This window comes from Astatotilapia calliptera, chromosome 12, assembly GCF_964374335.1.
Source record: "Astatotilapia calliptera chromosome 12, fAstCal68.1, whole genome shotgun sequence".
Classification (NCBI taxonomy): Eukaryota; Metazoa; Chordata; class Actinopteri; order Cichliformes; family Cichlidae; genus Astatotilapia; species Astatotilapia calliptera.
In genome coordinates, this window is record NC_137433.1 from 24790363 (window position 1) to 24807596 (window position 17234).

The 17234-nt window shown below is 41.5% G+C and overlaps 1 protein-coding gene and 1 long non-coding RNA gene across 4 annotated transcripts in view; one reads left to right on the plus strand and one right to left on the minus strand.

Annotated features, from left to right (window-relative positions):
- The window catches only part of grid2 (glutamate receptor, ionotropic, delta 2), a 548182-nt gene that overhangs the window by 331879 nt on the left and 199069 nt on the right, over positions 1–17234 (plus strand). For both annotated transcript variants that reach the window (XR_013912448.1, XM_026188535.2), the window contains exon 4: positions 5161–5366. Coding sequence is in view for 1 of the 2 variants with exons in the window: in XM_026188535.2 (XP_026044320.2) it covers positions 5161–5366 (206 nt within the window). In the remaining variant the exon portion in view is untranslated. The remainder of the gene's footprint in view (positions 1–5160; positions 5367–17234) is intronic.
- On the minus strand, positions 2201–3130 carry LOC145432169 (uncharacterized). 2 transcript variants are annotated; one of them, XR_013912450.1, is made up of 3 exons: positions 2731–2924; positions 2452–2657; positions 2201–2372 (listed from the first exon to the last, which is right to left on the minus strand). It is a non-coding gene; the product is annotated as an uncharacterized LOC145432169 (long non-coding RNA). The 2 variants fall into 2 exon arrangements; XR_013912449.1 differs by having other exon boundaries at positions 2452–3130.

Below are 17234 nucleotides of genomic sequence, written 5' to 3' on the forward strand. Positions count from 1 at the left end.
GCTATTTGTATATATAAAGGGGTTTTTTTTTTTGGTCTAATTTCATATTAATTCTACATTGTCGAGGAAGTTAAAACAGCTACAGCTATATAGGTAAAGTAAAAATCACTTCCATCTAGCAGAATGCAAACACTGGTCTCCAGTGTGGAATTGATGGACATTAGACACGGCACAGAATCTGCCTCTCGGAGTGGAATAACAGCGTGGACTTCACAAACACTCAAAATGAGAATTCAGCCCAAGAGAACAGAAAGCAAACAGAGAGAGGTTTCAGATGAAAAACTAAGCGAAAGCAAGAGGGATCGAGGGAAAGCAAGCAAGGGAGAAAATAGTGGCAGCGTCTGAGCAGAGACAGAGTACCACAGAGCTGTTCGGTACATGCAGGTGAAATCCCTGCGTGCTGTTGGCGGCTACACTACATTAACTCTAGCTTTCAGTTTGAGCCAGGGACTTGGGGAATAGATGGGATGAGGGCAAAAGGAGGGAATCCTAACAAATGGTAGTTCAGGGACACACACGGAACCTTTTGCTATACAAGCCTTGACCTTGTTTTATACGATATTATTAAAGCCATTCCAGCTGATGAGCTCTCGTCACAAAATGCCTTTTTTCATTTCACTGAAAGAAGTCATGAAAGGCAGTGACACACAGCCTCGCAACTAGAAGGAAAAGTGCACCAAGAATGCAATTAGGTTCTTCTCATCCTCAGTGGAGACATGACTGGAGCTTTTGTTTACCCTCATGTCATTTCAGTCTTTCTTCAATAATATGAAAGTCAATAATACACAGATTGTGTTTTAGGAAGACTTGCACTGGTTAACGTTACAGCAGTTATACTGTAATCTCAGTTAAATTAGCCTGGGACTGTGTGGATACACTGAGTGACTGCGTAAGGTGACAGCCCTTTGGGGAAAACTTTTGAGGTGATGGTTGATCATGGTGTTAATGTACCAGTACTGTGTCACAGAGGGATGTCTCTCAAACAGATGGTTGCCTGGGCTGGCAAGGTTGGTGGCAATTTTACCCCTCTTTTTCTCTACTGTCGAGTCCCTAAGCTCCTTGATGTTAAGTAGCTGACAGTCAATGATCCACTCAGCAGTGGCGAGGTACACGCTCAAGCCTTGTCCTCTGAGAAGCAGGAGGCAGGAACTCAAGCAAAGTTTGACATCAAAGACATGTATGTTTAAAAGTGAATGAGCCAGTGGGCTTTCTAGCTCATCTGTTTGGATGTTTACTTGCCTGTTGGTTTGTTTTCATTGGTCTTCCATTTCTCTCACTGTATTACAATCAGTCACTATTAGTAATTCATAAAAAGTGTTGTATAAGTTTTATTTTTTATTATAATTTCATTGTTTTTTTTTTATATTCGTTTTGCTTAATCCTGTGGGCTGGAAAGACCTGCATGCAGTGAGAGGGTCAGGTTAGTTCTTTAAGGTCCTCACAGAATGGGGCAAGGCAAATGAATTAGACACACAACCTGTATTATAAGCTAGGGTGGAGAATGGATTGATGATGGCAAATAAAAGCAGATTGCCCCACCACCCTTGAGCAGACAACAGCACACCATGACAGACACGTGATCAGGCCCAAGCTATTATTTATAACATAAAAATGCAAATAAATAGCTATGATACAGACTTCTCTTTGTTCTGTTGGCAAAAGCTTTTTTTTTTAAACTGTAACTGTGATTATTAGCATGTGTAACCAGATCCCAGGTTCAATTCAGACCTTCTTCATTTAAAGTTAGGCTTAACATTGTCCTTTTCCATCAATTTTATAGTTGGGGATAGATCAGGTGATCCTGAATCCTCTTTTAGTTACGCTATAATAAGTCTAGGCTGCTTGGGATTTCCCATGATACACTGAGTGTTTCTTCTTCACCCATTTCTGAGCCTGGTTCTACTAAAGGTTTCCTCATGTTTTTAAAGGGAGTCTGTCCCCAAGTGGTTCCTTATCAAGGCTTGTTTGGTTGTTGGAGTTTTTTGTCTATTATGGTAGGGTCTTTATCACAGCACCTTAAGGTGACTGTTGTTGTGATTTGGCACTATACGTATATAAAACTCAATTCAACTAAATTAAATTAAATAGTGGAGATCGGAGGGTTGGCCTTGAAAGTTATGATTAGCCAAACTGCTGTCACGGCGACGGATGGCCGGTACTGAATAGGACTCAGGTGCAGAAACCCAGAGCGGAGACAGTAGATGATTTAACAGTTTATTACGGTTAAGTACAAGGGGGAAAAAAAGGGAAACGTGGCAAAGACAGAAAATGACGAGACGTGGAGCCTTGGTGTGGCGTGCCCAGGGGAACGTGGCTAGGGCGAGGGAACGAGGCCTGAGAAGTGGAACGGAGCTGAGTGGGGAACAGTCACACTGAGGGGAGAGGATATAGGAGTTAGGCAGGTAGTGAAGGCAGCTCAGAAGTGGCCAGTATAAGAGCAGCAATTCTTACTTGCAGTTAGGGACCTGGAGTGTTTGAGAGGGGGATGATGAAGATCCAGGGGAGGCTGAGTGGCGTGGAAAGGCTGACCTGAGATCCGGGGCTCCAGATGGAGTGTGATGGCAGGAGGGCAGGCAGGTGAGGCACAGAGGGATTTCCAAAATGATCACTAGGTATCCCGAGTCCGGAGGTGGAGTGAGCCAGGGTGGGTACAGCAACTGTAGCACAAAAGAGTCTTTGTTAGTAAGATAAATCACAGCGAGAATTTGAAACACAAGACCTGTTACCAACATGGGTTGATGACGAACTGGCAGTGAGTGAACATCGATGTGTGGTTTAAATCCCTCTGGCTTGATAGCCTGCAATAGGCTCCAGGTGTGCAGGAGCTGGAGTTGGCCCTGCCCAGGGGCGGATCCCAGGTCAGTTCAGGAGCCTAATGGAAACTCCAGCCACCCACCGTAGACCATGACAACTGCTGACAACTTAGTTTGTTTCACTACAATTAATTTTGTTTCTCCAGCCTTAAATATATAGATAGATGATGGAGATAAATGTTTTCTCATCATCACTCACAACTAAGTACCCAAAGTGACACAGTAATTTAATGAATGTTTTATTTACATGCATGCACATTTACACTCACGCAGAAGCTTTTTCTTCCAATTTAAAACTAAACCGTAAACAGTTGTTGTTTAGCCGTTGTCCTCTGGAGTCTTGCACCCACATACTGTATGTATTGTATGCTGCACAAAAAAGAAAAAAAGGTCACATTTTTCCTTGTCATGTAACCCTACTATTGCTAAACGACTTAAAGATTGACAAATCAAGGAACTCATTGTGATAATTTCTGTCTTGTGTGTGTGCGTGTGTGTGCACAGGGATTATGTTCGTCTTACTTCTAAATACCATATTTTTCTGAATCAATGCTGTTCTCTCTCCTCTTAATACTTTTATAAACCTCCTAAAATTGGCATTGATGAAATCAGAGCATCTCCCCAGCCCTCTGGGATTTAACAAGAATAATCAATCCAGTTAATTGTTCTGCCGCGACACTGGCAATGACGGCGGTGTCATCCGTTTTCCATATCAAATAGATCATTAGGTAGTTACATAACTACACACACATACACATCCTTTGACATCATTAGCAGTGGCCTCAACCAAAATACCTTAATTAGGATTACCTTGACCTGGAATGTATCCCATTAAGAACAGAAGAGGCAGTAAAAATATCCATACTACCATCGTGGTTCTGTTACCACACAAAAATAAGTTTAATGGAGATAATTACAGTGGTTAGTGCTCTCATTGAAAAGTCTTAATAATGACATGACTTATTGGTTCTCTTAGTGGTGAGACAGTATCATGGATTCAGCAATATTTTTTTAGCTACTGTTTCCTCTTCTATTAGGACAGGTATTAACAGCTATCGAAAACGACAACAAATCACTGTCGGATTAAAGGTCAAGATTTTTGTTTTTCCCCCCGTAACATGGCTAGAGTAATGAAGTATGTATACAGGGATATTTATTGTCCTTAAGATTACATAAGTTCTGGTTTGACCAATATGAGATTAATTTGCTCATTCATTCTCCAAATTGTTATGTGTGCTGTGCTGCTGCTTGACTGGTACACAGCGGCATGATATATTTCGAAAAATTTATATTTTCAAAAACAAACCTTGCTCTGCTTCTGACATTCGGTTGCCATCAAATTCATACTGAGAAAATGAGACAGAAAAACATTACAAATTTTGGACATAACACTGACAGAAACTTGCTCTATTTAATGAAAGTATTTCAGATTTGGTATGTGGTGTCATATCTGGGGGAAATCACACTGAAGTTGAATGAAAATGTGATTTTTTTTTTCACATTAAAGCTTAAATATCAATGAGACCTGATGTGAGCTGTTTCCAAGAATATTATGTGCCTCGTATATGAGCAGCTGTGAATGATATATCAGTGCTCTACCTGCAAACTACAGACCTCCAAATCTGCTGTGAGAGATCGGACATTCAGATACTCGAGCAGCCATTGTTCTGTGTCATATGCATAGATCTGCAGTTCCAGATATTTGGAATACAGATTTTGATGGACTTGTTTTGAAATGGCTCCTAAAAAATTGTGATTTCATATTAAAAAGTCTATTATTAGTCTAGAGTTTATTTGCAAACATATTATTAGTTTATACCTTATTAATGTTTTAGTCCTTCATCATAAGTACAAACAAAGTATAATCATTGTATGCCTGTACTACCCAGAAAGCACACCTCTAATGACCTATTGCAATATGCTTTTGATTTAATGTATTTCTGATCTATGTCTCTGTGTGTGTGTGTGTCTATATCATGCTTTCAGCATTGAAATTTCCATAAAGAAAGCTATGTAGTAGTAGCATACAGTGTGTGCTTTTCAGACAATGAAACACTGAGCTCAAATAACACAAAGGATAAAATCTTGAGTCGAACAAATGTAGTGATAGTGAGGATTGCTTACCAGTAAGAGCTTATAAATAGAGATATTTACTAAACCTATTCCTGCAGAGAGATAATCCGTCAACTGAAAGAGAGAATATGGTGTAAAGTGATCAGTGATGCCTCTAATATTTGTTTGATATTTATGTCCTGTCCAGTCCTGTGTCATTTTTCTGCACGATGCTTTCAGAAGAATGTGGTTGCTGTTCTGCACAGTTACACCTCTGTCTATCTTTTTTTTCCAGATATCCGTGGCATTGAGGATTTCCTTGACAGTACTTCTCAGCAGGGGATGGATGTATCCCTTCAGAAAGTGGAATCCAACATTAACATGATGATCACGAGTCTGTTCAGAACAATGCGTGTGGAGGAGCTGCATCGCTATAGGGATACACTACGCAGAGCTGTGTTGTTCATGAGCCCAGCTACGGCCAAAGCGTTTATTACCGAGGTAAGATAAGTTAGATTTGGGCCTTCGTTTGTCAGTTAATAAAGTAGGTAAACAACACCAGTAATGGCATTTTAGAAGTTTTGTGGAACCAGAACTACTGGAGCAGGACGAACATTTCAAACTCACTGCCAGGGAGAGCAGAGATGATCACACACGTTGACAAGACAAATTGTCATCCAGTTTTGAAGTATGTTCCCTAATGGCATGTTTACACTCCTTCAGCACATGCACCCGGATATCCAGATAAGGCTGACATAAATGTCTGACATATGCCTCTCTAATACTGCATGGAAAGGATGCCAATTAGATGCAGATTAAGAGCGAGGAATTTCAAAAGCCACTGAGTCATTATGACTTTTGAGGTCTTACTGAAAGGAGAGAGCTACTTTAAAGAAAAAGTCCTCTCCAAACAATAGTTTAAGCCTTTCTCAATTGGCGAATGGCATGTTAAACAGGTAGCTTACATTTTAAATAGCCTCACAGGACTTTATATAAAGATGTTAGCAAGTCTGGAAGAGCTGAATGCTTTGATGGAATACCAAATTAAATATGCAAACTATAGATATAGATTTTATGTTGTTACATGAGTAGCAAATAAAAAAATGTAGTAGGAATCTGTCTTACATTCTTCACGGTTAAGTGATTAATGGTATTTTGAATTGGGTTTACTCTTGTGACGCTACCAATGTTACCAGGCTTAATAAGATAAGATAAGATAAGATAACTCTTTATTGTCATTGCACAGTCATACATAGTACAGTAGTACAATGAAATTGGAAAAAACTGTCCTACGTCGGCACTACATATAACACAACACGACACGATATGACACATCACAACGTAACAAACAACACAACACAGTATATTAACTTAGTATAAAAAAGAAGAATAAGTGTATGTGTATTGCACACTGTTATTATTGCACATTAATTATTATTGCACCTTGTTATAAATATAAATATTATTGTTATCGTTTTAAACATTGTTACCTCCCCCTAAAAAGTCCAGGGAGGTATCCAGTCAGGTCAGCTATTTACATTGATCAGGGCTATTGCCCTGTTGTAAAAGCTGTCCTTGAGTCTATTTTTTTTTTTTTTTTTTTTTTTTTTAATGTATTTATTTATGCAAGTTTCAAAATTTTTTTACACATTCACAAACAGCGGGACAGAAGAACACAGACAATAAAGACAATAACAACCAAAAAAAACAAACAAACAAACAAACAAAAAAAACAGAGCAACAAACCACACAACAGGGTACAAGGCCAGCACTTATTAAAAACAGCAGAGAAGCAAACAAAGCAACTGGTATACATGTCAAACAACTCACAATCTAGTGAGTCCAATCCACAAGATCAAATCCAAAGATCGCTAGGAGGAGCAGATAACAATCATGCAAAAACAGTTATGGGCAACAGCTCAGAATGAAAGCAGTTAAAACAATGTGGTCAGGACCCAGGGCGTGGACTGTCCTTCTTAATGTGGTCTATAAAGGGCCCCCATATCTTCCTGAACTTCTCCATGGAATCAGACGTAGAGAACCGAATTTCTTCCAGGTATAGACAGGAGACCATCTCCTCGAGCCACCTCTTGAAGCAGGGAGGGGAGGCAGATTTCCACTCCCCCAGAATCAAACGTTTGGCAATCACCATACCAAACATGAGGGCCTGTTGAACAGCAAAGGGAAGTGCCAAGGAGTCGCCGGAGCAGCCCAGGATCACCATAAGACAGTCAGGATACAGTTGCCTATCATAAACAGTGCTATAGAAACTAAAAATACTAGTCCAAAAGGCTGTAAGCGTAGAACAGGACCAAAAAAGATGCCCAAGAGTACCGTCCACAAGTTTACATTTATCACATTTGGGGGAAACGTTAGGAAAAATCTTGTTCAATTTGGTTTTGGAATAGTGCAGTCTATGGACAACCTTAAATTGAATTAACTGAAGCCGGGCGTTAACAGAGCATAGTTTTATCCGACTTAACACTTCAGCCCATAGATCGTCAGAGATAACCAAACCAGTGTCCCTTGTCCAAGCCTCTTTAATATGGCAAGAGGGGACTGCCGAAGAAAAAAGGTTGACAAGCCGAGAAATTAAGTGTTTTGAGGTGGGAGGTTCGTTCATCATATTGTAAAAGACGTGCTGTATGGGGATGGTATCTAAATTTGAGAATGCTTGCTTGACATAATTCCTAATTTGTAAGTACCGAAAAAAATGACTTGTAGGGAGATTGTACTTTGTCTGAAGCTGAGCAAAAGAGGCAAAATGATTGTCGATATAAAGATCCTTTATAGCAATTAACCCTTTGACAGGCCATTGTTTGAAAGCAGCATCCATTGTACTAGGCGTAAAGCTAGGATTGTGGCAGATCGGGGCAAAAGTTGACACTACCGGGAGGTTCAAGATTCTCTTAATTTGATTCAATATTTTTACGGAGTTGCAAAGAATAAAGTCATCACATGCACTTTTAATAACCGATTTTGAAAATAAGATAGCTGGCAAGGATGCTCCAGTGTGCTCGATAGCAGTGCTAAGCTCCAATTCGAGCCATTTAGGGCTGGACCTGCATCCCACAGCATCACCAACTATAGGCAGATTCCAGAAGACCCAGGCTCTGGCATTACAGGCCCAGTAATAATGTCTGAAAACTGGAAGGCCCAGACCACCCTCGTCCGAGGGCTTTTGCAAGTGAGACTTCGAGATGCGGGGGGGCTTGTAGGCCCAAACGAAAGGCATGATAATGGCATCCAATGCTTTGAAAAAGGAAGACCTGAGAAAAATAGGAACGTTCTGGAATAGGTACATGAATTTAGGGAGCACAACCATTTTGATTATATTGATACGGCCAATCATTGAAAGTGGGAGAAGTTTCCACCTATCTATCATACACTTGAGCTCATCAGTTAGAACCGAATAATTAAGCCTGAAGAGGAGTTTTGAGTTCCTAGGGATGTTAATACCCAGGTATGAAAAGTAATCCTGGGAGACCTTAAAGGGCAAACTAGACAGGAAATCAGGGCCCAGACCAGACGACAGCGGCATAAGAACAGACTTCTTCCAATTTATGGTGAACCCTGATAGGTGGCCAAAGCTGTCAATCAGCTTAAGAAGTGGAGGAAGGGAGATCTTTAAATCTGAAAGAGCCAATATGATATCATCTGCATACAGACCGATGGTGTACTCTGACGTGCCACAATTTATACCAGAGATATGGGAATTGGCTCTGATGGCAATGGCCAACGGCTCAAGAGCTAAAGCAAAAAGCATTGGAGAGAGGCAACAACCCTGCCTTGTCCCACGGTGTAAGAGGAACGGGAGCGACCTCTCATGGTTGGTAAGGACCGAGGAACGAGGGCAAGCGTAAAGCAACTTAATCATATTCAAAAAATTCGACCCAAAACCAAATTTTTCAAGAGTAGCAAACAAATAACTCCATTCCACTTGGTCGAAAGCCTGCTGGGCATCGAGTGAAATCACCGCAGAATTGGGCAGTGTCGTTGAGTACATCGCATTTAAGAGACATCTAGTATTAGAAAAAGAGAATCTATTGGGGATAAAACCCGATTGGTCAGGATGAATTATAGAGCCTATGTGCTTATTTAACCGGTTGGTTAGGACTTTAGCAATTATCTTTTGGTCTGAGTTGAGAAGACTTAGGGGACGATAGGAAGAAACATTAGTTTCGTCTCTGTCTTTTTTCAGGAGGAGACATATATGGGCATCGTAGAAAGAATGAGGGAATGAGCCGTTTAACACTGCGCAATTTACCATCCGAAGTAGCAGGGGAGCGATAACGTCAATATGTGTCTTATAAAGCTCTATCCCGAAACCGTCCGGACCACATGCTTTTCCATTAGGAAAGGAGCAGATTGCATTTCTAATTTCCTCCAGCGTAAAGTCTGCATCGAGTAAGCCCCGTGCAGCCTCAGGAAGAGTCGGGATGTCTAAAGCATTAAGAAAATTAGTGATTTCAGCAACTGTGGCCGTAGTACTAGATGTGTATAACTGACAATAAAAACTGCGAAATCTGTCATTTATCTGCTTGTGATCGGACAGCAACTGGCCAGTTGCAGAGAGAATTCTGTGTATCGCCCTTTCAGCTTGAATGCCCTTCAGCTGTCTGGAAAGCACCTTGTCAGCCTTTTCACCAAGCTCAAAATGCTTCTGTTTTAATCGACGAATACAATTCATGACCTGCTCCCCCAACATGTGGTTGTAGTCATATTTCAATTTGAGAATGGTATTAAGTGTGTCAGCAGCCCCGGTATCGCGATACTTCTCCTCCAACACAGACAGCTCTGCCTCAATATTAGTACGCAGCCTGAGTTTGTCCCTCTTCTGAGAAGCTTGATAAGCAATAATATGGCCTCTAATAACGACTTTAAAGGACTCCCACAAAACAGAGTCTGAAACTACACCATTATCATTAAATTGTAAAAATTCTGCGATTTTAGTAGATAGGTAAACCGTAAAAGAGTCATTTAGATATAAAGAGGGGTTAAATTTCCAATTGTATTGGGGGGTATATAGGTTGAAGTCAATTACCGTTGAGAGAGGTGCGTGGTCCGAAACTAAAATACTGTGATAAGTGGAACTAACCACTTTCGAAATAAGCCTGGAATCAATAAGAAAATAGTCAATTCTACTGAAGCTGCCATGGACAGGGGAGAAGAAAGAGTATTGCTTTTCTAACGGATGCTGGTGCCTCCAAATGTCAACCAAGTCCAAAGATTTAGTAAGAGTATTGAGTACAGAAACAGCTCTCAAGGTTGGGGCCAGGGACGCAGAAGACCTATCCAACAATGGATCGAAATAACAATTAAAATCACCACCGATAATGATATTATGGTCATTGTATTGTGAGACAAGATTGAATATTTTACTAAAGAAGTCAGGGTTGTCAAAATTAGGGGCATAGATGTTCAAGAGGACTACAGGGGTGGAGTTGACTGTACCTGTAACAAGTATGAACCTCCCACCTGGATCACATATCTGAGTTTTGAATATAAAAGGAATAGTTCTGCGAACAAGAATGGCAACCCCTCTCGCCCTGGAAGAAAAGGCGGACTGGTACACCTGTGACACCCATACCGATCTTAATCGCCTCTGCTCTGAAGGTTGGATATGGGTCTCCTGTAAAAAAATTATATCAGAAGACAGAGATTTTAAATGCGAAAATACTTTACCACGTTTAAGAGCTTTGCCCATACCCCGACAATTCCAGGTTGTAAAAGTGATGTGGCTCATCCCCATCTTAAGTGAGTGGATGGTGTACGACGATGTGGAAGGACAAAATGAAGGCTTTGAGGTTTGACAAATAAAGAGCTGGCACTTACATCAAAAAACAAAAACGACACATATTTAGAAACAAGTAGACCCCCCCCCCCCTCCCACCCCCACCCACCCCACAAACCGCAGAAAAAAAGATAGCGGAACACCCCCAATATCCAACAGGGAGGCAGCCGGGAACCAGGGCCAGCCTGACTGAACACTAATACTCAAAGAAAATACCGTGGAGCCCCGTGCGCCCCACATATAATCTATTTAACAAACATGAAAAACAAAATTGTGCACCAAGTACGAAAGATCCAACTCAAATATCTAGATGGATATAAAACTTTAACCGTTGCAACAAAACTGCAAATATGCAGAAATGAGACAGAGCATACAGAAACATGTGCATATTCCCAATATCACAACGTAACACAAATACTGTAGAGGCAAAACCCAATAGGCAAAATAGGCACTGTACACCGTTTCAGTGCGGGAAAGAGATGAACTCTACAGTATGTAAATCACAGTATGCAAACCAAAAAAACCTTTATATTGCGCATTGATCAGCTGAGGACAAAGATGTTGGATCAAAACATTCAACATAGCTGGGTAGAGAACATTACTGCAGAAAATGCGCGAATATGTAAACATGTCGTGAAATTAGTAAGTCACTTGTGAATTATTATTCATTTGCAGAGCCAATGGAGTCAGCAAACCGTGCAGCTTCCTCCGGCGACATAAAAGTCTTCGATGTGTTGTTATATTCGACATGGAGCTTTGCGGGAAAGCGAAGAGAGCACTTAGCACCGGCGTCGATCAGCCGCTTCCTCACACCACCAAAGGCCTGCCGCTGCGCCGAGACCTCCGCAGTGTAATCAGGAAAAATGGAAACTCTGTCTCCGCGGTACAGCAAAGGAGACCTTTGCCTGCTGAGTCGTAGTATGTCAAACACATCACGGTCGTTGTGGACTTTAGCGATGATGACACGTGGCCGTTCATTGGGCTGTGGCTTCGGTCTCAGGCTACGGTGGGCTCGGTCTATTTTTATCGGCCTGCTGAAGTTCTCACGACCCAAAAGTTCTGGAAGTAGGTTAGCAACGAAGTCGGTAGGGCTGCCTTTCTCATCCCCTTCCTTAACTCCCGCAATCCTCACGTTGAGTCGGCGAGAGCGCCCCTCCAGATCGTTGACTTTAGCTTTGAGGAGAGTGTTAACCACCTGTAGCTCTTTGCACGATGCTTCCAGCGCTGCTAATCGGCTATCGTTAGCGGACATAGCTTCATCAAGGTCTTCAAACCGGCGCTCAGACTCATGATATTTCTTCTGGAGAGAAGTTAGCGTTGCATCAATTGCATCGAGACGGCCCTCAACCGACTTCTTCAACCCGTCCACGAGCGAGGTTATTTTGGAAAGCTCAGCTCCATGGTTAGCGATAGCCGCTAATATGGCATCATTACCTGCCGCCGACTGGCTCGCCTTGGACGTATCCCTCTGGCTCTCATCTTTCTTCGGCATGATGACAAAAGATCGGCTCCGACAGTCCGCGAAACAGATTTTAAAACTACCCAGCTAGAAATAAACTTAAAGTGCAACTTTATGAGTGAGAAGGCACGGAGAGCACAGAAAACACGTCTACTCCATAGCTGCACACGAGCGCCCCCCCGTCCTTGAGTCTATTTGTTCGGGACCTCAGCAGCCTGAACCTCCTGCCAGACGGCAGCAGCTTAAACACCCGGTGTCCTGGGTGTGTGCAGTCCCGTAGGATGCTGCCTGCCCTCTTGAGACAGCGAGTGCTGTACAGGTCCTTCAGGGAGGGAAGAGGATGTCCAATGATTTTTTGGGCCATGTTGATGACCCTCTGGAGTGCCTTTCTGTGTGCTGTGGTGCAGCTGGAGAACCACACACCGATGCAATATGTCAGCACACTTTCAATGGAGCAGCGGTAGAAGACGGTCAGCAGCTCCTTCTTCAGGTCCATTTTTCTGAGGATTCTCAGAAAGTGGAGACGCTGTTGGGCCTTCTTTAAGACCGCAGAGGTGTTAGAGCTCCATTGGAGGTCTGTGTCTATGTGCACACCCAGAAACTTGAAACTGGAGACCCTTTCCACGCACTCCCCGTTGATGCTGACAGGCTGCAGCTCGGACTTCCTCCTTCTGAAGTCAACTACCAGTTCTTTTGTTTTGGTGGTATTGAGGTCCAGGTTGTTATCTGCACACCAATCTGACAGCCTCTGAACTTCAGCTCTGTATGCAGTCTCATCTCCCCCTGAGATGAGCCCCACCACAGTGGTATCATCTGCAAACTTGATGACTGTGTTGTCTGGGTGGGAACTAACACAGTCATGTGTGTACAGAGTGTACAGTAGGGGACTCAGTACACAGCCTTGTGGAGAGCCGGTGTTGAGGCTGAGGGCTGAGGAAAGATGAGGCCCCACTCTAACTCTCTGTACACGGTCTGAGAGGAAGTCTCTGATCCAGCGGCAGGTGGTGGAAGGAAGTCCAATTTCCAGCAGTTTATCTATTAGTCTGTCCGGGAGTATCGTATTGAAAGCAGAGCTAAAGTCAACAAAGAGCAGCCTGGCGTAACGGCCCTGCACTTCCAGGTGAGAGATGGTGGTGTGGAGCGTTGTAGCAATGGCATAATGAATGTTTTGCTAATTCACGTGAGCCCTGTGTGTCTCTGTTAACCAGATCAGATGAAATTATTGGAGTTAGTCCTCTCAAGGCCACTGAAGTATTATTTGTTAAGCCCTGAGCATGATGGGAAGATATGAAAGTATTCATTGGTTTACTTCTTTCACTCCCGCTCTTTCTCTTGGTACGAGTCGGTGTTAATTTATGGTGCACAGACAAGGTGCATGTTTTTAATGTAATTTTTAGGAAACATGCATATTCAAACAGACGCACACAGTTCTCTTCCCCTCTCATCATACTCTTTATCGCTTCAGAAGAAGACAATTAGAGGAGTTCCTTTTGCTCCTATACATAAATGATATGGAGGTCATGGTTGAAAGCAATAGGCTCTAGCATTAGTTATGAATTCTTAATTTGAATTGGTAGGATGGGGCTTAATCCCATGTGTCATGTTCTCATCTCAGTTTAATTAAAAGTGACCTCGGAAAGAGCAATCACAATCTAATTTGGTTGGAGGCGTGACAGGGGTGGGGGTGGATGTTGGGGGGTGAAAAATGGGGTGTTATTGTGTGACTGTGAGTGTGTTAGTGTCAGTGCTTGTGTATCGTAGTGTTTCTGTGGCTGTGTTACAGCCTTTTAAGTTTAGCATGGAAATACACTGGCGGTAGGCCTCTTAGCTTCAAGGCTTTGCACTCGCATTCAGAAAAGATCGTCAAGCTCACTTTAGATGACTTTCAGTGCTGAGGTCGTTAATCAAACAAACCTGATGCATCATGCAGTACTTGTTACTCTTATCCAATGTAGTGCATTATGAAACTTTTTGTAGAAAGTAGTTCATTACGTCACTCTTTATATTACTTTACTGCAGTCTTCTTCTGGACGATACGTGTCACAACTCGGAAAAATCTCTGCATGGCGTAAGATTTGACAAAGAAAGAAAAGTGGTTGTAAAAATCTAACCTTTTTAAGTTGTTGTAGTGTCTTGTTCTTTCTGAGCTTCTGACTTGATATATCATTGAAATAGTGGTAAAGGCCAACCTGCTTGCACACTTATGTCTCCAACCCGTTGGCGCTGCTCTGTGCTTGCCAGGTAACAAAAGTCAAGAGGTGCATGACAAGCTGAAATGACCGTAACACGCCATTGATCAGCAGTTGTAATGTCAATTTTAATGTACATTATCATTTGTGAGTGCAACAATGGTAAACATAAATAAGTCATACTGTAATTAGTTCTCAGGTAAAAATATAAATCTTCAGTTACAGTCCCACACGACAGAGGTCCCTGTAATAATGACGCGACTCACAAGGTCTTTCTTTTACTTTTTACCCCTGAGCCGTATGAGGCTGATAAGGTATTGTCTTCACCCTGCCATTGGTTACTCGAGAACGAAGCAATACTGGAGTTTCAAATTGATATCATAGCTGTATCTACTAAAAATCTCAGATGATTTCGTATCTCTGCGACCTCGACCTCAAGGTCAAGATCAGAGTACAAGTTTTCTCATAATCTTGTGAATACAATGAGTGGAGAATGAAGTCACCTAAGATTTTGTATCTACCACTAGGCTGAGTGGTACAACTGGCCACCACCAGTATTTTTAAGTATTCAAACAGAGCCATTGGCAAAGTTAGTAAAAACCAGCCCAAAAGAGCACTTCAGGGAAAAATCAAAGTCAGAGCAATTCTGCTGTAGAATCAGGGGTGAGAAATGGAGCCCAGACTGCTGCGAGCCTGGCTGCCCATTTGTTACCTGTTGAAGGTCAAACTTTAGATGGAGCCAGGCTTCTTTACTACTAGCGGTGTGTTAGCATGTTGTCACTGCAGTTGTTTGAAAGCAGCTGATTTCATGTTAGCAGTGGGCAGTTGTCAAAATATCCCTTATTGTGCAAGAAAAATTGATTTACATATCTCCACTCCTTCATTGGTTTACACCATTTTCTTGTTTCATATGATTGTAGCAATGAAAGGTGCATTTTGTTTTTTTATTCATTTATTTTTTGACCTTATTTGGCTGTCAAATCAACAAATGAGAGATCCCTCTTTCAGTCCTGGGAGTTCACACAAATCCTTCTGAGGTTTCATGAGAAAGAATAAAATCTCCCAAATCAAAAATATGAAGGAGTAACCAAAAGTATTTATTCATTTATTTTTTGCCCATTATATAGATAATGATCTAGTAACCAGTAACCAGTTAATGGGATTCCAGTGCAAAGTCACAAAATATGCATTTTGTTGAAGTTATTCTGACTGAACAGGTTATGTCACCTGTTAATTGCCCCTTGTCTTCTGATTCTGATTCAGATCACTGAATGGTTCTTTTTTTTATTTATTTCCTTGTTTCATTTTATCTTGACTTTGGTTTACTTGCTAACATGAATCACTGCTGGGTGAATGGGGAACAGGAGAGAGGATCCTTAAGGCATAGAGAACAGCCAGGCAGGGATAGGTGTCAAACAGGCAAAATTAATTAATTTTAATCTCTAATCTATTGGGTTGTCTGTCTTTACACGTTCCTTGGGATTCGTTTTTTAAATATAAAAAAGGCCTACGATAAAAGAAAAGAAAGCAGAACAGTACATAGAGTCAAAATGTAAACCGATGATAGAATGCATCCTTATTATAATTTATTCATTTAAACTACGAAATCTGATCTACAGTTGGTGTGGAATATTGCTTTGGCTATTATACAATATGAAAGCACCCGCCTCAATTTCAGTGTGTGACTGGAACCCAGATTAGTTTTCTAGAGTTTCTCTCTCTTTCCTTTGGGAAGGTTGACAAAGCAGTCATTTAATCTAATTTAGTCAGACATCAAGTGGAAAGGGGTTTCTAAGATGAAGTGTCGGGAGACGGTAAATATTGGTGGATAAGATTGATGGTCACAGATGTCTCTTTCTCGCTCTACCTGGGAGGATGCTCGGGGTGGGAGAAACATATACACCGGTTGAGAGACAGACACAGACTGTCATGGAGACAGCGAGAGATGAGTGGGATGTTGTTGTTTTTTCTCTCTATCAGTTATTTGTGAGGTCATTTGTCATGAAAAGCACCTCCCACCCAGATGCTCTAGGCTACGGTGGATGTGAACTGAAAGCTGTTGCAAAATAACAAGACTTGACAGAAAGAGAGAGAAAGGTGCATAAGATGATTGAGCAGAGAATGATACACATTTAAGACAACGTAACGTTGCTTGAATTTAGCATCTTTCAAAAGAAACTTCGGTCTTTTCGTTTAAAGTACTTATTGGTGATGATTTTGTGATAAAGAGGAGCAAAGCCAGTGGAAATGTTTCAAGTGAGAATGGATGCTTGACGTATACATTCATGATTCATTCGTAATTTGCTGTTTAGTAATGTGATATTTATATGTTGCTTTATGTCAGAGGTGGCTATCACTAAGGAGATGGAGCAGCAGATCACCTACTATTCAGAAAGTTTTCTTGGTTGTGTCAATGTATGTGAATATTAGACATAAAGCACTTAGATGGATGAATGAGGCATGTTGCATATAGTGCTTTAAGTCCTCAAGTAGAGTAGAAAAGCACTATGTGTGATCCAGCCCATTTACCAAAGGCTCTGTGGCTCTCTGCTGTAGTCTCCCACCACAACCTGTAACAAGTCAGGTTGTGAGTTAAACCTCCTAAGACCCGAACTCTTTCATGGCTTGCATTTTTAATTTCTCTTTCCTTTTTTAGGCTGATTGATATTTTTTTTTAGATGGGGACAATTGTTTTCAATTTCGATAGAACAGTGAGAGTATACTGTCCTCATAAGTGGATATCAGGTCCTTGTAGAGCAAGATTTTGTATTTTGGTCTATACAACCCAAAATGTGATGTCCACATATGTGGACACCAGGTCCTAGGAGGTTAATTTTAGATGAGTGAAATTATCATTTTTACCGTCAATCGAGGCTAAAAACCCATATTACCATTTCTCAAGTATATCCTCCTGAGAACTAGCCTAT